The 22,325-nt window shown below is 41.3% G+C and overlaps 1 protein-coding gene across 1 annotated transcript; it reads right to left on the bottom strand.

The window, feature by feature from the left end:
* Nucleotides 1-176: 176 nt before the first annotated feature.
* Nucleotides 177-16,989, bottom strand: LOC110537636 (sodium- and chloride-dependent GABA transporter 2). Its single transcript, XM_021623821.3, has 14 exons — nucleotides 16,229-16,989; nucleotides 8,120-8,254; nucleotides 7,754-7,894; nucleotides 7,531-7,618; nucleotides 6,249-6,381; nucleotides 5,944-6,078; nucleotides 5,702-5,805; nucleotides 5,428-5,552; nucleotides 4,879-4,991; nucleotides 4,495-4,632; nucleotides 1,844-1,946; nucleotides 1,163-1,263; nucleotides 779-949; nucleotides 177-375 (listed from the first exon to the last, which is right to left on the bottom strand). Exons 1-14 carry the CDS (start codon nucleotides 16,362-16,364, stop codon nucleotides 271-273), a joined length of 1,728 nt encoding a protein of 575 aa, XP_021479496.2. The 5' UTR covers nucleotides 16,365-16,989; the 3' UTR covers nucleotides 177-270.
* Nucleotides 16,990-22,325: the final 5,336 nt, after the last annotated feature.

Genomic DNA, 22,325 nt, shown 5'->3' with positions numbered 1-22,325 from the left:
ACCTGACCAATTTTTTTTTGAATGTGGTAGTGCTTCATATCTATACCATTGGAAACACATCAATTGCTTTAAGTGACTACCGAGTCATTTTGGTAAATTATCCTCGTGTGCCTAACCAAAGCAAAAAAGGCCCTGGCCTATGGAAACACAATTGGTCAGTTGATAAATACAAGGACTGCCACTGCATGAGAGTTTTAATAAACAAGCTTTCAAACAATATCACTGCTAATGCCCAGCGCATAGCTGTCTCCTTAATAAGCAAAATGAAGCTCATATGCGGTTAATATCTTGCAATGTCTCCATTTCTGAGTTTTGGCATTTCCCCTGCCGGGTTAGAGGGAGGTCATCATCAGGGTGACAAAGGACAGCCAAGCGCTAGTAAAGAAAGAGATTGAATAGGTTAAACTATACTTACATATGCAGCCTTGTTTCACACTTGCATCAAACCATTTTGTATGTGTAGTTTCATTCACACCTGATGAATTTTCACAAGCCAACGCTAGTATTAATGCAATATTACCCAAAAGCACCTGACTGGGTAAGTAGAACAAGGCCTTAAATGCCAGAATTGGTGTCCTTTTAAATAAGAGTATAAGTCTCTGCATCCCGTTCTATATAGTATTTTACAAGAGTGGCAGGGTAGCCTGGTGGATCGTTGGGCTGGTTTGAATCCCAGAGTTGACTTGGTAAATCTGTGCCATTGGACAAGGCACTTAGCCCTAATTGCTACTGTAAATCACTCTGGATAAGCGCATCTGTATTTGACTTAAGTACAAACCTGTCTGAGGCTGCCTGTGCCAACGCAGATCTTGCCAATCCCCCACAGTGGCACCAGGAGGATGGAGGAGAGGGCCATGGCCCAGCCCAGTGCATAGGCCCAGTCTGGGTACATGTACCAGCGGTTAAACTTGAGAGGCTTATAGTCCACCATGTGTAAAATAAAGGAACTCTGGGATGATATGAAGGAAAAGCAAAGCACCCAATGAGTAAGACCTAGACTCAAGCCATAGCACGGACGATCCACGCAATTTACATGTAAAGGCAATGTTTCAGCGTGGTTGGAGGCTGTATACAGTAATGTTGGTTCAATCAGAAATTACCTTTAAATGTCTAACCATATGTCTACTTTTAAATATTTACCACAAGCACCAATCTAACTCACCAGAGACACAAGTGGGGTGAAGTAACGCCAGCACAGTCTGAAGAGGACACACGGTCTCTGTGCAGTCATGTCCTTAATGGCATCCTCCATGTGATCTGCCCCTGAGGATTTTAAAACAGATTTACTGACAACTCACGCATAGCCACGGGAAGTAGTTTAGGGGTGGGGGTGCTGCAGTCCTTTTTAGTAGCCGCTCATATCCAGAGCAACTTACAGTAGTGAGTGCATACATTTTCATTCTGGTCCCCTGTGGGAATCGAACACGCAACCCTAGCAAAGCAAGTACCATGCTCTACCAACCGAGCCACATCACATCATCATAAACCACTTGATGTTTCAATGTACTCAATTGCTGTATTGTGCAGGTACAAACCTGGATGACCAGCCTATGTACAGACATCTATATCGGTCCACTAATACTAGTAAAGGCCCAGTGCTAGAGAGACACATTTTTTATTCAGATTTCCTTCCCCACGGCTATAAACGCAAGTCCAGGAGACAATGAGAGAAAGGCAGTTTACAAACCAAATGATTACAAAAACTGAGTGGTTGTGTATAGTATAATGGGGCTTTTTCACCACTACAACTCTAGTGCTTGAGATGAAGGCTAAGACTCATGTTTTTCCACCATCGTGGCCGGGGTGAAAAAAAAGTCTGCAGTCACAGTGGATTTACACTTACCAAAGATCCATCCCACTGCCAGTGACTCAAACACAGCCACAAAGAGAACACATGCTCCGCTGCAGCCGTAGTAATCAATGAGCTGGAACACAAAGATCCCACCCTGTAGATTAGAAGAACCAAAAAATGTCCTTCAGAAATCAAAACTGGATGGTGTTCAGAGATAGATGGGAGAGGTTGAGGGAAGCTGAAGGATGGGACTAAAAACAAACAAAAGACCAAATACTTATTTTCCACCATAATTTGCAAATAAATTCATAAAAAATCCTACAATGTGAGTTTCTGGATTTTTTTTCTCATTTTGTCTGTCATAGTTGAAGTGTACCTATGATGAAAATTACAGGCCTCTCTCATCTTTTTAAGTGGGAGAACTTGCACAATTGGTGGCTCACTAAATACTTTTTTTGCCCCACTGTATATATCTATAAGCTGGAATTAGATGCCTAATTTAACATGTGTAAATATTTGTATGAACATAAGATTCAACAACTGAGACATAAACTGAACTATTTCCACAGACATGTGACAGACAGAAATGGAATAATGTGTCCCTGAACAAAGGGGGGGGGGTCAAAATCAAAAGTAAAAGTCAGTATCTGGTGTGGCCACCAGCTGCATTTAGTACTGCAGTGCATCTCTTCCTCATGGACTGCACCAGATTTGCCAGTTTTTGCTGTGAGATGTTACCCCACTCTTTCAACAAGGCACCTGCAAGTTCCCAGACATTTCTGCGGGGAATGGCCCTAGCCCTCACCCTCCAATCCAACAGGTCCCAGACGTGCTCAACGTGATTGAGATCCGGGCTCTTTGCTGGCCATGGCAGAACACTGACATTCCTGTCTTGCAGGAAATCAGGCACAGAACGAGCAGTATGGCTGGTGGCATTGTAATGCTGGAGGGTCTGGTCAGGATAAGACTACAGGAAGGGTACCACATGAGGGAGGAGCATGTCTTCCCTGTAACGCACAGCGTTGAGATTGCCTGCAATGACAACAAGCTCAGTCCGGTGATGCTGTGACACACAGCCCCAGACCATGACGGACTCTCCACCTCCAAATCAATCCCGCTCCAGACTACAGGCCTCGGTGGAGCACGCATTCATTCGACGATAAACGCGAATCCGACCATCACCCCTGGTGAGAAAAAAACGAGACTCGTCAGTGATGAGCACTTTTTGCCAGTCCTGTCTGGTCCAGCGACGGTGGGTTTGTGCCCATAGGCAACGTTTTTGCCGGTGATGTCTGGTGAGGACCTGCCTTACAACAGGCCTACAAGCCCTCAGTCCAGCCTCTCTCAGCCTATTGCGGACAGTCTGAGCACTGATGGGGGGATTGTGTGTTCTTGGTGTAACTCGGGCAGTTGTTGTTGCCATCCTGTACCTGTCCCGCAGGTGTGATGTAGGGATGTACCGATCCTGTGCAGGTGTTGTTACACGTGGTCTGCCACTGCGAGGACAATCAGCTGTCCATCTTGTCTCCCTGTCGTGCTTTCTTAGGAGTCTGACAGTACGGATATTGCAATTTATTTCCCTGGCCAGCATGACTAAGGCACGTTCATGCAGATGAGCAGGGACCCTGGGCATCTTTCTTTTGTTGTTTTTCAGAGTCAGTAGAAAGGCCTCTTTAGTGTCCTAGGTGTCTTGGAAAGTTCTCGCATGGAATAGCCTTCATTTCTCAGACCAAGAATAGACGAGTTTTAAAAGAAAGTACTTTGTTTTTGGCCATTTTGAGCTTGTAATCGAACCCACAAATGCGAACGCTCCAGATACTCAACTAGTCTAAAGAAGGCCAGTTTTATTGCTTATTTAATAGGAACAACAGTTTTCAGCTGTGCTAACATAATTTCAAAAGGGTTTTCCAATGATCAATTAGCCTTTTAAAATGATAAACTTGGATTAGCTAACACAACGTGCCATTGGAACACAGGAGTGATGGTTGCTGATAATGGGCCTTTGTACGCCTATGTAGATATTCCATAAAACATCAGCCGTTTCAACCTACAATAGTCATTTACAACATTAACAATGTCTACACTGTATTTCTGATCAATTTGATGTTATTTTAATGGACAAAAAAATGTGCTTTTCTTTCAAAAACAAGGACATTTCTCAGTGACCCCAAACTTTTGAACGGTAGTGTATATATACCCCAAAAATATATGAGGAATTGGAAATGTTGCAGACAATTACATTGATGGAAGCCACAATCTGTCTGCAATATTAAAGCTGATCCTATTGATATTCATATGTGAAGTGTAGAATCAGAGATGGAGCACATGGAAGCAATCATACACAATATCACCGAAGATAGCTAGATTAATGAAGTCAGTAAATCAACACTGTGGTCATTGCAACACTTCCAGATTTTTAAATGTTTTATTTAACCTTTATTTAACTAGGCAAGTCAGTTAAGAACAAAGTCTTATTTACAATGACGACCTGCTGTTATGAAACATACTTTACCTTGCAGTCTGGGCCTAGTGTGCACGCCAGTGTGCGGAGGGCAGGACTTTATAATTTACCTCACCTGCACAGAAGTTCTATTTTTTCTTTGACCTTTTCCTTACACTCTATTATGTACAGTTAATCTAAACTCATTATCATTCTGGACATTGTCTAAAACAGTTGATTAGGAGCTAATTCAATGTCTCACCTCTGTGATCAGAGTCAGCTGTATAAGGAAGCAGGAGAGACAGAAGAGGAGCACAAATCCCTCTCGATATCTGGGCCTTCGCAGTGTAACAGGAAATAAGTCTGTGAAAGATGTTATCACTCCCTCCATTATGACAAACTAAAATAAAAAAAGGAAGATAAAAGTGACATCAAGATACAGTACATTGTGGGATCAACACAATCCATTTTTTTTATCAACCCTTGCATGTAGACCACATCCAGCTAACAAAGTTTGGTTCCCAGTACGTTGTGGGAAAGTTGTTGTGGGAAAGTTATTTGTCAAATAACCAAAAGAGAACCTTAAGGGAATGTTACAAGAACATTCTGTGTTGGCTGGGCATGGTCTTTAGGTATGGTAAATAACCTGTGTGTCAATTCCCAGCAGAAGAAGCATAATGAAGAAGCAGACCGTCCAGAGCTGTGGCAAGGGCATCATGGCTGCTGCCTGGGGGAAGGCGATGAATGCCAAACCAGGACCTAGGAGCAACAGTAAACAAGAATGGGAGGAAAATAACATAATAGCTATGCTCTTAGCATATGATACAGATGCAGTTTTTTGTGTGCATGTCATGGCACAGTATGCTACAACATTATGGATCGTTATCAGTGCCAATTCTAAAATGCAATGATGAATTGGAATGTAAAAAGTAGAAATGCAGTGCATGTATCCTCAATTGGAATGTGAAAATTATAAATGTAAATGTTTTAAATGCTCAATTGGAATGTGAAAATGGTAAATGCATTTGTCATTTTCACATTCATATTGAGCATTTAAGCATTGCATTTAAGACACTAATTATAACCCTAAATAATGCTGTGACATACTGAACTGACTGCATCCGTAAAACATTTTGACACGTTTTTAACAAGCACAAAGCTGTAACAGAAGGCCACTGTGACGGCCACACCATACCTGACTCTGCCACCATCGCGACAGAAACACCCTGTTTCTGTGCCATGAATCCCAGCACCGAGAAGACTGCAAATCCAGCCACAAAACTGGTACAACCATTCAGCAGACACAGCCAAAAGCTGTCCCTGAATGGACATAAAATAAAATATGCTAATTATAACTGTGCTCAAACTAATACAATTGGAATAAGTTGTTCTTTATTAAATTCTACATATCCATTGAAGTATAGATGTTTTAAGAAACAAAATGTATTGTTAAAACGGAACAGTCTTACATGTAGCAGTTATTGTTGTATTTGTTGAAGCTTCCCAAAACAGTTTGACTTCCCCGTCCAATACAGTAGGAGAAGAACACCTGCGTTCCTGCTTCCATCCAGACCTGGTTGGCGAGAGATTCATTAGTGCATGTAGAAATTCGACAGCACGAAATTGAGAAGTGGAATGCAAAGACTTGATCATATTTAGCTTGGAACTTGTTCTTCAATGAATGTGCAAATGAAAGGGTGCAAATGTTTACTTGGGGGTCTGCAAGGCGGACTGGGTCTGGATACAGGTAAAACTGAATCCCCTCCCAAGCTCCAGGTAAAGTCAACCCTCTCACCAGCAACACCAAGAGCATCAGATAGGGAAATGTGGCAGTGAAATACACCACCTAATGAAATGGACCAGTATGGACAAAAACAAAACTTACCACCATAGCACAATTACCACCTGTACCTAAACAATCAGATGTATGGTAGTTCCATGGATGTGTGAAGTAATTTAACATTTACTGGTGTAATCATGTGTAGTAGTAAGATATACATAAACTCTTATACAGACCTTTCCTGAGTACCTGATTCCTTTCCAGATACAGAAGTAGCAGACAGCCCAACAGGCGAGGAGACAGAGCATCAGCTCCCATCTTACACTGCCCACCTCTTCAATGCCTCCAGAGATAGCCAACACACGACGCCTGGGGGAGGGCAACAGAAGCCCTGTTTATACCTGGTGACTAGTCAAGCCCGTGCTCTCACTTTTGTTAGTGTTACATGGAACAATGTTGCAAATGTTTGTTTCCTAGATACTTTTGTGGATACAATCTATCAGCCATTTTGGAAACAGTGAATAGCCTAGCCACAGTTTATATTTTGAAGCCTTTGCCAGTGCCACACAGTTAGGTTGGAGATTCGTAACTGCGTCGAGAGGTCGCCTACACATGATAGTCAGCAATGCAATTCATAGAAGCCATGCAAGTAAGATATGTTTTCTATTGGGGACTTTATGTTGAGTCAATATGGTAGACTGCTAGCATTGGAATGCCTGGTCTAATGTATGAATGAAGCCAGAGAGTTAATGTTGTTTTATACAGCTATTTTCACCTGCTTATTTTGTGTTTTTGCATTACTGCAGCATATAAATTGTTATTACTTGTCCGAGTTCTCATATTATTATTTTTTCTTGGGAATTGGGAAATATCGGGATTCTGGTTACCGGCGAACATGCATCCTTTGTTCTGATCTTATCCACATTCTGATTGTGCCCACATTTTTAGACATGCGTCTGTCTACACATGGTATGCTGTTCACTGTGTCCAAATTGTGAACAGATTTCCTAGTCCATGTTGATTTCATAAATGGTGTCACCTGTCAATGATTTTAGAGGTTGGGATAATGATGATTTAAATGGTTTCACTGTCCATATCCATCTTGTAAGAAATCCAGACACAGTGCCTGACTTCCTCCGGAGGTGGTCAGAAAGATCAATGCGCCTTTTAATAATCTAAATCTGTCTAAAAATGTGGGCACAATCAGCATATGGACAAGATGAGGACAAAGGACACATGTTAGCACCAGGTATAAACAGGGATAGAGGAAGACTTTCAGTTCAAGCTACATTTAAGTTGCATCTGAAATGTTACCCTATTCCCTATATCATGCAATACATTTGACATATGGGCACTGGACAAAAGTTGTGCACAATTTTTTATTCTAGGGAATAGGTGCCATTTCAGATACTGTACATCATTTTAGTGTAAGATAATTATTAAAGGGAGGTCTTGCAGAGTTTTCATATACAGTATTTATCTTATGCTGCTTTGTGTTGTGTGGGGCAGGCTACTTACTCCCAGAACTCAGTGGCAGCAGAAGTAGTGGTGATTTTGGAGGTATAGTTGGCAGTATGGTTTAGTGAAGAGAAATCCACACATTGATCTAATCAAAAAGTAATTAAAGTCAAATGTAATTCTCTCCCAAAAACATATATACAGTAACTTTGTGTATGTATCATTGTTTTCTGGTAAAATATAACCTGGTTTACCCCCATGCAGAGAATGTAGGCCTACCAACCTGTGTTCCAGGTGTTACCACAGCTGGCCCAAGGTAGCTGAGAACTGAAAGAGAACACCAGGTAGAATAGAGTCCAGGCCAGGATCACGAGGTAAATGATAGAGTCATAGATCAGGATGAGAAGCTCTGCCCTGCCAACACCTGTGGAGAATTAACAGGTAATATGAGGTGGGACATTAAAGGGATAGTTCACTCAAATTACACAATTAAATATTGGTTTATTTTCTCTGCATAAGTCTTTGGACCAGGAAAAAGTATGGATTGCTTACAGGGTATTGATAACAATGTGTAATTTGGTAATTTGGGTGAATTATCCCTTTAACCTTTTTGCCTGTAGTAGAATGAAGGAGTATAGCAACATCTCACCTTCAGCAAGCGGACATAAGCTCCTCCAGCATGTGACAATGCCCTGTTGGGTGTACTGACCAATTGATGTCTCGAGAAGGAACAGAGGAAGACCACATAGCCCAACGTACAGCAGGTAGGGCACAAGGAAGGCACCTAAGAACAGACATATATAAATATGTATGTTGTGAACTCGCAATATAGGCAGGCTACTAGTGATTTTGTGCCCTACAGACCCGAATCAAGCTCCCTTTTTAACTTATATTCATACTGGTAACTGGTATCTTTACTTAACCCACTTTTTAAAGCAATATAGATCTTTCTATTAACTAAAGGGCCAATGTGGGATATGGGATAAACATTTCAAAATGGTTTAAACAAAAATAAAAACACTTGTTATGTAGTTTCAAGTGTGTGCTTACAGGAATAAAATGAAAAATATGGCAAATTGGTCAATAACTCCTAACAACGACAAAGGCCTAGAACTATACAGTGCCTTCAAAAAATATTCACACCCCTTGACCTTTTCCACATTTTGTTGTGATACAACCTGAATTAGAAATGTATTAAATTTAGATTTTGTGTCACTGGCCTACACACAATGCGCCATAATGTCAAAGTGGAATCATGTTTCTATACATTTTTACAAAGTAATTCAAAAGGAAAAGCTAAAATGTCTTGAGTCAATAAGTATTCAACCCCTTTGTTATGGCAAGCCTAAATAAGTTCAGGAGTAGACATTTGCTTAAGAAGTCACATAAGTTGCATGGCCTCTGTGACCAATAATAGTGTTTAACATGCTTTGTGAATGACTGCCTCATCTCTGTGCACCACACACACAATCATTCGCAAGGAGATTCCTGCAAAAATATTATTTGAAGACTCTGTGTCCAAGCCGACACATAGAAACATGAAAACATTACCTCATTACCTTTATGCTTTCTCTGTAAAAAATATTTCTAGACCCTGCTATAAATCAAGCAGAAAATAGCAAATTATCAACTTCAATGAACAAAATTACGTAGAACATCCGTATTTTACGGAAGTTAAACTCCCATTAATTTTCGGTTGTAAACGAAAGTTGAAAAGTACAGTACCAGTCAAAAGTTTGGACACACCTACTCATTCAAGGGTTTTTCTTTATTTTACTATTTTCTACATTGTAGAATAATAGTGAAGACATCTAAACTATGGACTCATGTAGTAACCCAAAAGTGTTACACAAATCAACAAATATTTTATATTTGAGATTCTTCAAAGTAGCCACCCTTTGCATTGATGACAGCTTTGCACACGCTTGTCATTCTCTCAACCAGCTTCATGAGGTAGTCACCTTGAATGCATTTAAATTAAACAGGTGTGCCTTGTTAAAAGTTCATTTGTAGAATGTATTTCCTTCTTAATGCGTTTGAGCCAATCAGTTGTGTTGTGACAAGGTAGGGGTGGTATACAGAAGATAGCCCTATTTGGTAAAATACCAAGTTCATATTATGGCAAGAACAGCTCAAAATAATCAAAGAGAAATGGACAGTCCATCATTACTTTAAGACATGAAGGTCAGTCAATCCAGAAAATGTCAAGAACTTTGAAAGTTTCTTCAAGTGCAGTTGCAAAAACTTTTCAAGCGCTATGATCAATCTGGCACTCATGAGGACCGCCACTGGAAAGGAAGACCCAGAGTTACCTCTGCTACAGAGGATAAGTTTATTAGAGTTACCAGCCTCAGAAATTGCAGCCCAAATATATGTTTCACATTGTTCAAGTAACAGACACATCTTGTCACGCCCTGGCCTTAGTTATCTTTGTTTTCTTTATTATTTTGGTTAGGCCAGGGTGTGACATGGGTGATTTATTGGGTTTCGACTTGTCTAGGGGTTTTTATTAGATTAATGGGGTTGTGTTCAGTTTAGTTGTCTAGGTAAGTCTATGGTTGCCTAGAGTGGTTCTCAATCAGAGGCAGGTGTTTATCGTTGTCTCTGATTGGGAACCATATTTAGGCAGCCATATTCTTTGGGTATTTTGTGGGTGATTGTTTCCTGTCTTTGTGTTTATTGCACCAGATAGGGCTGTTTCGGTTTTCACGGTTCTTGTTTTGTAGTTGTGTTCATGTTTGAGTTTTCCTATTAAAACCATGGACACTTACCACGCCGCATATTGGTCCTCCGATCCTTCTCGCCTCTTCGTCAGACGAAGAGGAGGAAAACCGTGACACATCTGAACATCAACTGCATGAATCAGGCTTTCATGGTCGAATTGCTGCAAACAAAGCACTACTAAAGGACACCAACAATAAGAAGAGACTTGCTTGGGCCAAGAAACATGAGCTATGAATATTAGACCAATGTAAATCTGTCCTTTGGTCTGATGAGTCCAAATTTGAGATTTTTGTTTCCAACCACTGTATATTTGTGAGACGCAGAGTAGGTGAATAGATGATCCCCACATGAGATTCCCACTGTGAAGCATGGAGGAGGAGGTGCGATGGTGTGGGGGTGCTTTGCTGGTGACACTGTCAGTGATTTATTTAGAATTCAAGGCACACTTAACCAGCATGGCTACCACAGCATTCTGCAGCGATACGCCATCCCATCTGGTTTGCTCTTAGTGGGACTATCATTTGTTTTTCAACAGGACAATGACTCAACACACCTCCAGACTGTGTAAGGGCTGTTTGACCAAGAAGGAGAGTGATGGAGTGCTGCATCAGATGACCTGGCCTCCACAATCACCTGACCTCAACCCAATTGAGATGGTTTGGGATGAGTTGGACCACAGAGTGAAGGAAAAGCAGCCAACAAGTGCTCAGCATATGTGGGAACTCCTTCAAGACTGTTGGAAAAGCATTCCAAGTGAAGCTGGTTGAGAGAATGCCAGAGTGTGCAAAGCTGTCATCAAGGCAAAGGGTGGCTACTTTAAAGAATCTAAAATATTCAATATATTTAGATTTTAACACTTTTTTTGGTTACTACATATTTCCGTATGTGTTATTTCATAGTTTTATTATCTTCACTATTATTTTACAATGTAGAAAATAGTAAAAATAAAGAGGTGTCCAAACTTTTGAATGGTACTGTATTTTACGGATATATTGTATATAAGACGTCTGTTTTTGGTCATGGTTTCTATGGCCAAACTTCTAACTTTAAATATTTTCAGACCCCTTGACTTTTTCCACATTTTGTTATGTTACAGCCTTATTCTAAAATTGATTAAATAGATCCCTCCCTCCTCATCAATCTACACACAATACTCCAAATGACAAAGCAAAAACATGTTTTTAGAAATGTTTGCAAATCTATAAAAAAACAACTCATGTATCATATTTACATAAGTATTCAGACCCTTTACTCAGTACTTTGTTGAAGCACCTTTGGCAGCGATTACAGCCTCAAGTCTTTTTGCGTATGACACTAAAGCTAAGCACACCTGTATTTGGGGTTGTTTCTCCCATTCCTCTTTTTAGATCCTTTCAGGCTCTGTCAGGTTGGATGGGGAGCGACACTGCACAGCTATTTTCAGTACTGCAGAGATGTTCGATCAGGTTCAAGTCTGGGCTCTGGCTGGTCCACTCAAGGACATTCAGAGACTTGTCCCAAAGCCACTCTTGCGTTGTATTGGCTGTGTGCTTAGGGTCATTGTCCTGTTGGAAGGTGAACCTTCACCCAAGTGTGAGGTCCTGAACTCTCTGGAGCAGGTTTTGATCAAGGATATCTTTGTACTTTGCTCTGTTCATGTTTCCCTCGACCCTGACTAGTCTCCCAGTCCCTGCCACTGAAAATCATCCCCACAGCATGATGTTGCCACCACCATGCTTCACCATAGGGGTGGTGCCAGGTTTCTTCCAGACGTGATGCTTGGCATTCAGGCCAAAGAGTTCAATCTTGGTTTTATCAGACCAGAGAATCTTTTCTCATGGTCTGAGAGTCCTTAGGTGCCTTTTGGCAAACTCCAAGTGGGCTGTCATGTGCCTTTTACTGAGGAGTGGCTTCCATCTGGTCACTCTACCATGAAGGCCTGATTGGTGGAGTGCTGCAGAGATGGTTGGCCTTCTGGAAGGTCCTCCCATCTCCACAGAGAAACTCTGAAGCTCTGTCAGAGTGACCATCGGGTTCTTGGTCACCTCCCTGACCAAGCAAGGCCCTTCTCCCCCGATTGCTGAGTTTGGCCGGATTGCCTGCTGTAGGAAGAGTCTTGGTGGTTCCAAACCTCCTCCATATATGAATGATGGAGGCCACCGTGTTCTTGGGGACCTTCAATGCTGCAGAAATGTTTTGGTGACCTTCCCCAGATCTGTGTCTCGACACAATCCAGTCTCAGATCTTTACGGACAATTCCTTCAACCTCATGACTTGGTTTTTGCTCTGACATGCACTGTCAACTGTGGGACCTTATATAAACAGGTATGTGTGTTTCCAAATCATGTCCAATCTATTGAATTTACCACAGGTGGACTACCTGTTACCGTTGCCTCATTTTGTATCACATTCCAATGATAAAACATGTCCCCCCCATCCCCAGTGAAAGTGCGTCCCTAGCCTATGTAATGGAGCATAACCAGATAACATAGGTCATAGGCCTACAGTAGGCCAACTCATATTCTGTTCTTCTGAAATACATTTTTCGTCATGTCATAATGTTTCTTTAGACCTGATTAAAATAAATGATGGATGTATTATTATTATGGTGATATATTAAATGTATTTATTAGACTTTTTAAATGTAGATGTTCCAAAGGTGCGCATCAGTGGCTTGTATGCATTGAGGGCTGGAGATGTTAAACATGTTTATGTTAATTAACGGTCAAATGCCATGAGCAGTCTTTTGCATGACAATAATTGGCTGACAAAATGTCCTAGACTGGACCAAATCTGAACCAATGTTTCACAAGTTTGGACAGCACAGTACAGCAGTAGAGTACATTTGAGTAGAGTACAGTGCAGTACAGTAAGGTAGAGGATAGTTCAGTACAGAACAGCACAGTACATTATAGACGTCTACATTTGGGCCAAATCAAGGCCGGACCGGACCAAATCTGAACCAATCATAGACGTTTATTTTTGGGCCGGACCGGACCGAGGCTCTGCATCTGTCCTCGTGCTCCTAGATCTTAGTGCTGCTTTTGATACCATCGATCACCACATTCTTTTGGGGAGATTGGAAACCCAAATTGGTCTACACTGACAAGTTCTGGCCTGGTTTAGATCTTATCTGTCGGAAAGATATCAGTTTGTCTCTGTGGATGGTTTGTCCTCTGACAAATCAACTGTAAATTTCAGGTGTTCCTCAAGGTTCCGTTTTAGGACCACTATTGTTTTCACGATATATTCTACCTCTTGGTGATGTCATTCGGAAACATAATGTTAACTTTCACTGCTATGTGGATGACACAGAGCTGTACATTTCGATGAAACATGGTGAAGCCCCAAAATTGCCTTCCCTGGAAGCCTGTGTTTCAGACATAAGGAAGTGGATGGCTGCAAATGTTCTACCTTTAAACTCTGACAAAACAGAGATGCTTGTTCTAGGTCCCAAGAAACAAAGAGATCTTCTGTTGAATCTGACAATTCATTTTGATGGTTGTACAGTCGTCTCAAATAAAACTGTGAAGGATCTCGGCGTTACTCTGGACGCTGATCTCTCTTTTGACGAACATATCAAGACTGTTTCAAGGACAGCTTTTTTCCAACATTGATCTAATCCAACAAAATCAGAAACTTTCTGTCCAAAAATGATGCAGAAAAATGAATCCATGCTTTTGTCACTTCTAGGTTAGACTACTGCAATGCTCAAGGTTTTACTGCGAACCTACAAAGCATTACATAGGCTTGCTCCTACCTATCTTTCCGATTTGCTCCTGCCGTACATACCTACACGTACGCTATGGTTACAAGACGTAGGCCTCCTTACTGTCCCTAGAATTTCTAAGCAAACAGCTGGAGGCAGGGCTTTCTTCTATAGATCTCCATTTTTATGGAATGGTCTGCCTACCCATTTGAGAGACGCAGACTCGGTCTCAACCTTTAAGTCTTTATTGAAGACTCATCTCTTCAGTAGGTCCTATGATTGAGTGTCGTCTGGCCCAAGACTGTGAAGGTGAACGGAAAGGCACTGGAGCAACGAACCGCCCTTGCTGTCTCTGCCTGGCCGGTTCCCCTCTTTCCACTGGGATTCTCTGCCTCTAACCCTATTACAGGGGCTGAGTCACTAGCTTACTGGTGCTCTTCCATGTTGCCCCTAGGAAGGGTGCGTCACTTGAGTGGGTTGAGTCACCGACATGATCTTCCTGTCCGGGTTGGCGCCGCCCCTTGGGATTGCCGTGGCGGAGATCTTTGTGGGCTATTCTCGGCCTTGTCTCAGGATGGTAAGTTGGTGGTTGAAGATATCCCTCTAGTGGTGTAGGGGGCTGTGCTTTGGCAAAGTGGGTGGGGTTATATCCTGCCTGTTTGGCCCTGTCTGGGGGTATCGTCGGATGGGGTCACAGTGTCTCCCGACCACTCCTGTCTCAGCCTCCAGTATTTATGCTGCAGTAGTTTGTGTGTCGGGGGGCTAGGATCAGTCTGTTATATCTGGAGTATTTCTCCTGTCTTATCTGGTGTCCTGTGTGAATTCAAGTATCCTCTCTCTAATTCTCTCTCTCTCTCTCTTTCTCTCTCTCGGAGGACCTGAGCCCTAGGACCATGCTTCAGGACTACCTGGCCTAATGACTCCTTGCTGTCCCCAGTCCACCTGGCTGTGCTGCTGCTCCAGTTTCAACTGTTCTGCCTGCGGCTATGGAACCGTGACCGGTTCACCAGACGTGCTACCTGTCCCAGACCTGCTGTTTTCAACTCTCTAGAGACAGCAGGAGCGGTAGAGATACTCTGAATGATCGACTATGAAATGCCCACTGACATTTACTCCTGAGGTGCTGACCTGTTGCACCCTTGACAACCACTGTGATTATTATTATTTGACCCTGCTGGTCATCTATGAACATTTGAACATCTTGGCCATGTTCTGTTATAATCTCCACCTGGCACAGCCTGAAGAGGACTGGCCACTCCTCATAGCTTGGTTCCTCTCTAGGTTTCTTCCTAGGTTCTGGCCTTTCTAGGGAGTTTTTCCTAGCCACCGTGCTTCTACACCTGCATTGCTTGCTGTTTGGGGTTTTAGACTGGGTTTCTGTACAGCACCTTGTGACATCAGCTGATTGTAGAAGGGCTTTATAAATAAATTTGAATTTGAATTTAAAAAACTGTCAGACAGCAAGGTCCATGGTTCATTCAGGGTTGAAGTTAAATGTCTAAGTCAATTGTTAAATGCTCAACATTGACCTAGTATCTGTGTGTTAGAGATTTGTTGACGATGAGTGTCTCCTTTCTAATGCCCACAAAGCTCCAATTCAAACTCCCATTAGACAGCTCTGCAAGCGTTATAATGTCAAAATACGTTTGTTCCTCACCAAATATTACTGTTACTCACTATCTTCATTTACTCCAGTTATGGCTGGTATGTACCTCCAAAAAAGGTCTTAATAAAAAGCCTGAAAATATTCCTAATTGCTCAGTGAAGCTCCATATTTGGTGAGTAAGGAACGTATTTTGACATTATAACGCTTGCAGAGCTGTCTAATGGGTGTTTGAATCTGAGCTTCCTAGCCGTTAGAGAGGAGACACACCATACACACCATAGTCATTGTCGACATCTCTAACACAGATGCTGGAGCAACTTAATGTATAAAAACGACAAATAACACTGTCAAAAATGTAAGGAAAGAAAGGTAGTGTTTTATGTCACATGATTTTTGCCAAATCTGTGAAAACTCCAACTGTGAGAAAGGGTGTAAACAGGTTTTGATTCAACTATGTTCCCCCTTTCAAATCAAATCAAATGTATTGATATAGCCCTTCGTACATCAGCTGATATCTCAAAGTGCTGTACAGAAACCCAGCCTAAAACCCCAAACAGCAAGCAATGCAGGTGTAGAAGCACCTCTTTAAATCTTAATGTTGTAACAATAATTAAACAAGTTACAGATTTTTATCAATTACTTTGTAACAGCCCTAAAAAGATGTCCACTACAATAAATCCTTACTGCCACCCTAATTTATAGAACAACCCATATTGGGGGATTCCCCAAATATAACTCACCTCCACCGTTCTTATAGCAGAGATAGGGGAACCTCCATACATTTCCCAGGCCGACCACGTTACCACAAACTGTGAGGAGGAACTCTGTTTTAGAGCTCCACTGTTCCCTCTTCCCTTCCTGATTCTCCACGTTCATTCTCTGTTTTTGTCCTGTAGTATCCACTGATCTCTAACTTGGTGTTTGCTATTCAGAATATGCTGGAACTCTCGTTGTGTCACCACCCTACCACTGGATCTGTAGTAAGTGAGGAGGATATGCTACTCCTGGGTTCTCTTCCAGTGGCCTCAGTTCAACATCTCACTATGGGACATACCCTCGTGCAGGTCATTCGCTGAAGCCTTATTCAATCACGCCTAACAGGCCAATTAGGGCATTGTGAGTTAAGCCCCACCAGTCTATATAACACCATGCATTGCCCTGGTTCCCCTCATTTTTCGCCTCTGTTGATTCTGAACCTGTTTAAGAGCTTTTTAAAGAAAACCTAGCTCTCAGCTTAACTGTTCCATTTGGTATGGGTTACCACTTCACCTACACAGAGTGAAGTTACCTAAGGTAGCTTGTTAGCAGTATTGTTGTCAGCTAGCTACAGTACCTCTGTAGCCTAGCCTTCACGCAATTAGTGCTGTTAGCTTGCTAGTTCCACTGCTTTAATATCCCGCTAATAACAGTTTTCCACTAGTTTTAGCAACTTCTACTAGTGGGCTCTAGCTCTGTCGGTTCCCACCTTTCAGAGTTGGCTAGCTGAACTGTCGAGTGTCCTAGTTAGCTAACGTCCCCACACATGGTTATAGATAGCAACCTTTGGTCTAACCCCCCCATTCGGTTTGTTTGGCTAACACGAGAGGTGCTGTTTCTTTAACACTAGAAGTGCAGATAGAATATATTAATTTAAAATTGTAATATCTTTGCCATTTTAAGTGTCATGTCCCTGACTTTTCCTAAAGTATATTTAACACACTGATGTTAACATTTTTGTTTGATAAACAGTTATAGCAGGACATGTCACCCCCCCCCTGCCCTTCCTTCACCCGACAGCTGGCTGCCCATCTGATAATGGCCAATTGAAACTACATATGAGCTACACTGAGTATACAAAACATTAGGAACACCTGCTCTTTCCATGACATAGACATAGACATGACATAGACTGACCAGGTGAAAGATATGATCCCTAATTGATGTCACCTGTTAAATCCACTACAATCAGTGTAGATGAACGGGAGGAGATAGGTTAAAGAAAGATTGTTAAGCATTAAGACATTCGAGACATGGATTGTGTGCATTCAGAGGGCGAATTGGCAAGAAAATATTTGAACAGGGTATGGTAGTAGGGACCTGGGGCACCAGTTTGAGTGTGTCAAAAACTGCAACGATGCTGGGTTTTTCATGCTCAACAGTTTCCTGTGTGTATCAAGAATGGTGCACCACCCAAACTATGGAAAGCATTGGAGTCAACATTGGCCAAGCATCCCTGTGAAACACCTTTAACACCTTGTAGAGTCTATTCCCTGATGAATTGAGGCTGTTCTGAGGACAAAAGGGGGTGCAACTCAATATCAGGAAGGTGCGACTAATGTTTGGTACACAGTGTATATCGAAACAAATTTCACACATGTAATAATAGATGTAGCCTAAAAACAAGATTAAATTGACAATAGTCTGATGGGTGGCAATATTTAAAATGGTTAAACTGTGAATGAAGAGACATCTATTGAATAAACACATTCATTTTCCATTCCAAATTAAAACCTGCTGCTGGTCGAGCTCATGAGCTAGGCCTATCTGAGCTGGATCAGTCTGTGCTGACGTGTGTGTGTATGTGCGTGTGTGTGTAAATTATGTATATGGTGTAGGCCTGTGTAGGTATCTGAGCTGAGCCCCACCGCCTACACTTTTGATCTGATGTCACCACTACCGACTAATTAATTTGCCGTTTTTGCAGATTAAAAGTGTTAGAGATAGTAATGTATTATTAGTTATCTTGAAAAATGTGCCATGACATAGCCAATAAAAATATAGCACAACTTTGTATTTCACCCCATCTCATAACCAACCGTTTGGAAGTTTTGACATCCTTGGAGTGAGCTTCTCTTCTTCTCCTGCTTCGACCATGCAGTGCAGGTAGCAAAAGTGATTGCTGTCCTCATTATGTAATTATGAACTTTAACTTGTATACAGGGTTGGGGAGTAACGGATAACATGAAATCCATAACATGTAAGGTATTACAAAACAACTGTATCTGTAATCCGTTACATTACCAGCAAAAATATTGTAATTAGATTACAGATACTTTTGAAAAAGTAGATGATTACTTCAAGGATTACTTTGAAATTCAGAAAGGATGTTTGCGGGAAAAAATATTTTGACACCTGTTTTCTCAGTGACATACAAAGCAGCATTGAAAAAAGGCGCAAATTTAAGTTTGGTTCACCCGAGTGAGTCTGACCACAAGTCAGAGACAACTTTTATGACAGAGCAAATGGATTTGATGGATCGCCGGAAAAGAGCAGGAATAAGCTTTTGTAGGCTACAATCCAAGGTATGTCTTCCAATGGTACGACTGCTGTCGGAAATTCCAAAGATGATCCAATTTTAATAAACGCTTGGAGGTAAAGATGACAGCAGTGGTGTAGTCTGCGGCGATACGGCTATCACTTATTATTGATATCTACATTGCATTGATATGAATCCCACTGCTGCTCTCATTTAGATATTTGCGCCTTACGGATTTGTGGTTGTTGTAGATGGCTGTTCACAAATCTAAATCTGTATTTGAACCCAATAATATGGTTGAATTCAAGAAGATTAAACTGCCTATCAATCATTGTTTTTGAAACCAGTGGACAGCTAGTGAAAAATGTGCTCTTGCAACAGCTGCATTGTGCGGATCCCAGCCTATGGAATAAAAGTGGGGCTTTTATTGCTCAATCTAATTCATGCAAATCCATAGGCCTAATGGACACATGCTCAAACTCGCACACTTTTGATTGCCCCTTTATGTCTATCTGTAGTTGCTACATACATTTTTTGACATAAATTATATATTATAACTATATAATATAATTTATATGTACAAACATATATGTGTATATATATATATTTCTACAATGTAGAAAATAGTTCAAATATATATATATATAGTTTTAGAACACCTACTCATTCAAGGTTTTTATTTTATTTTAACTATTTTCTACATTGTAGAATAATAGTGAAGACGTCAGACTATGAAATAACACATATGGAATCATGTACTAACCAAAAAAGTGTTAAACAAAAATAAGTATTTGGTCACCTACAAACAAGCAAGGTTTCTGGCTCTCACAGACCTGTAACTTCTTCTTTAAGAGGCCCCTCTGTCATCCACTCGTTACCTGTATTAATGGCACCTGTTTGAACTTGTTATCAGTATAAAAGACACCTGTCCACAACCTCAAACAGTCACACTCCAAACTCCACTATGGCCAAGACCAAAGAGCTGTCAAAGGACACCAGAAACAAAATTGTAGACCTGCACCAGGCTGGGAAGACTGAATCTGCAATAGGTAAGCAGCTTGGTTTGAAGAAATCAACTGTGGGAGCAATTATTAGGAAATGGAAGACATACAAGACCACTGATAATCTCCCTGGATCTGGGGCTCCATGCAAGATCTCACCCCGTGGGGTCAAAATTATCACAAGAACGGTGAGCAAAAATCCCAGAACCACACGGGGGGACCTAGTGAATGACCTGCAGAGAGCTGGGACCAAAGTAACAAAGCCTACCATTAGTAACACACTACGCCGCCAGGGACTCAAATCCTGCAGTTCCAGACGTGTCCCCCTGCTTAAGCCAATACATGTCCAGGCCCGTCTGAAGTTTGCTAGAGAGCATTTGGATGATCTAGAAGAAGATTGGGAGAATGTCATATGGTCAGATGAAACCAAAATATAACTTTTTGGTAAAAAAAACTACTCGTCGTGTTTGGAGGACAAAGAATGCTGAGTTGCATCCAACGAACACCATACCTACTGTGAAGCATGGGGGTGGAAACATCATGCTTTGGGGCTGTTTTTCTGCAAAGGGACCAGGACGACTGATCCGTGTAAAGGAAAGAATGAATGGGGCCATGTATCGTGAGATTTTGAGTAAAAACCTCCTTCCATCACTAAGGGCATTGAAGATGAAACGTGGCTGGGTCTTTCAGCATGACAATGATCCCAAACACACCGCCCGGGCAACGAAGGAGTGGCTTCAGAAGAAGCATTTCAAGGTCCTGGAGTGGCCTAGCCAGTCTCCAGATCTCAACCCCATAGAACATTTTTGGAGGGAGTTGAAAGTCTGTGTTGCCCAGCAACAGCCCCCAAACATCACTGCTCTAGAGGAGATCTGCATGGAGGAATGGGCCAAAATACCAGCAACAGTGTGTGAAAACCTTGTGAAGACTTACAGAAAACGTTTGACCTTTGTCATTGCCAACAAAGGGTATATAACAAAGTATTGAGATAAACTTTTGTTATTGACCAAATACTTATTTTCCACCATCATTTGCAAATAAATTCATTAAAAATCCTACAATGTGATTTTCTGGATTTTTTTTCTAATTTTGTCTGTCATAGTTGAAGTGTACCTATGATGAAAATTACAGGCCTCTCTCATCTTTTTAAGTGGGAGAACTTGCACAATTGGTGGCTGACTAAATACTTTTTTGCCCCACTGTATATATGGCCACCTATGTATATGGCCAATATACCACAGCTAAGGACTGTTCTTATGCAAGACGCATCGCAGAGTGCCTGGACACAGCCCTTAGCCGTGGTATATTGGGCATATACCACAAACCCCCGAGGTGCCTTATTGCTATTATAAACTGGTTATCAATGTAATTAAAGTAGTAAAAATAAACATTTTGACATATCCGTGGTATACGGTCTGATTTACCACGTCTGTCAGCCAATCAGCATTTAGGGCTCTAACCACCAAGTTTATAATTAAAAATGACTAACTGATTGTTTCAATCAAAACTACTAAAACTATTGCTGATGGTGAACCTAAACAACCAAAATCTAATGTAAATTCCAATCAGCATGTAGGCTATAGCCAGATGAGAGTTGTTTCTCCTGGAGGTAGTTTAGGTAACTTTTATTCCAGTAAAACGCCATTTTCAACAGCACATTTGATTTAAAAAAATAACCTAGGAAATTAAGTTGCTTGTCACTCAACTAATAAAGCCTAATATTGCGCAAGCCATTTTACAAACATTTGAATGCTGGAGGTAACGCGCAGATGTGCCAGATCTGTGCGCCAAGCTGTGCACAGTGTGCAGTTTGTCTAGGCTGCTGATATTGCCTGGGGTTGTTCGGAATGTAGATCGATGACTGTCAACCGGTTACATGATTAGTTAGATAATGTAGGAGAGTACACAAGTAATTTAAGCAATACATTTTAGTGAATTGGCGATTCGTTACGTTAGAATCGATTTCCTGAGCAATGCATACTACATTTGAATCGGTTTGAGGTCCCACAGACCGATGCACTCGTATTTTAAAAATCTGAACGGGGACTGATGTGTATTGGTGAATCTCTATCATAATGTTTCTTAAGAACTGCAAAAATAAAACAATAATGGATTTCTTTGTGATGGATTTAACATTTGAAGGGTGGTATTTTTGTGTTTTTTGTTTTTAACATATAGTCTGAGTAACATAAACTAATGAAAATGCTATTGTATTCTTTGAAATATATATGCTTTGTAACCTAATGTTATCTAAGAATTTCATAAACACAACCAAAGTATTATTTTTGCGACAGCATAAAAATGTATTTATTAAACTTCTAAAATGTAATTGGTTCAGAACGGGATGGCTCGAGGCCAGGCTTTTCTAGTGTTAAAGTGGGTTGCCCAACCATTGAAGTACCACCCTTTTTACATTCCCCTGTAAAAGATAAGCGTAGCTGTGAGTTTTACCTCAAGTTACTTGATTTACACACCAAGTCAACACTTGGTACTACAAACGCTAGATTGGCTAGCTAGCTATCATCACGCAAACAATCTCTTTATACCAGCCAGCCAAATACAATGGTCTGCAACAAGTGTAGCCTATGTATCAGACCACAA

This window comes from Oncorhynchus mykiss, chromosome 12, assembly GCF_057628025.1.
Source record: "Oncorhynchus mykiss isolate SJ-2025 chromosome 12, ASM5762802v1, whole genome shotgun sequence".
Classification (NCBI taxonomy): Eukaryota; Metazoa; Chordata; class Actinopteri; order Salmoniformes; family Salmonidae; genus Oncorhynchus; species Oncorhynchus mykiss.
This window is presented reverse-complemented; position numbering and strand designations above follow the sequence as displayed.

Coding starts and splice junctions, on each gene's coding strand:
- LOC110537636 (XM_021623821.3), bottom strand. CDS start 16,364: ATGAACGTGGAGAATCAGGAAGGGAAGAGGGAACAGTGGAGCTCTAAA. Junction 4,992..5,427: donor CGCGATGGTGGCAGAGTCAG/GTATGGTGTGGC, acceptor TGTTGCTCCTAG/GTCCTGGTTTGGCATTCATC. Junction 1,264..1,843: donor GGCAGTGGGATGGATCTTTG/GTAAGTGTAAAT, acceptor TAAAATCCTCAG/GGGCAGATCACATGGAGGAT.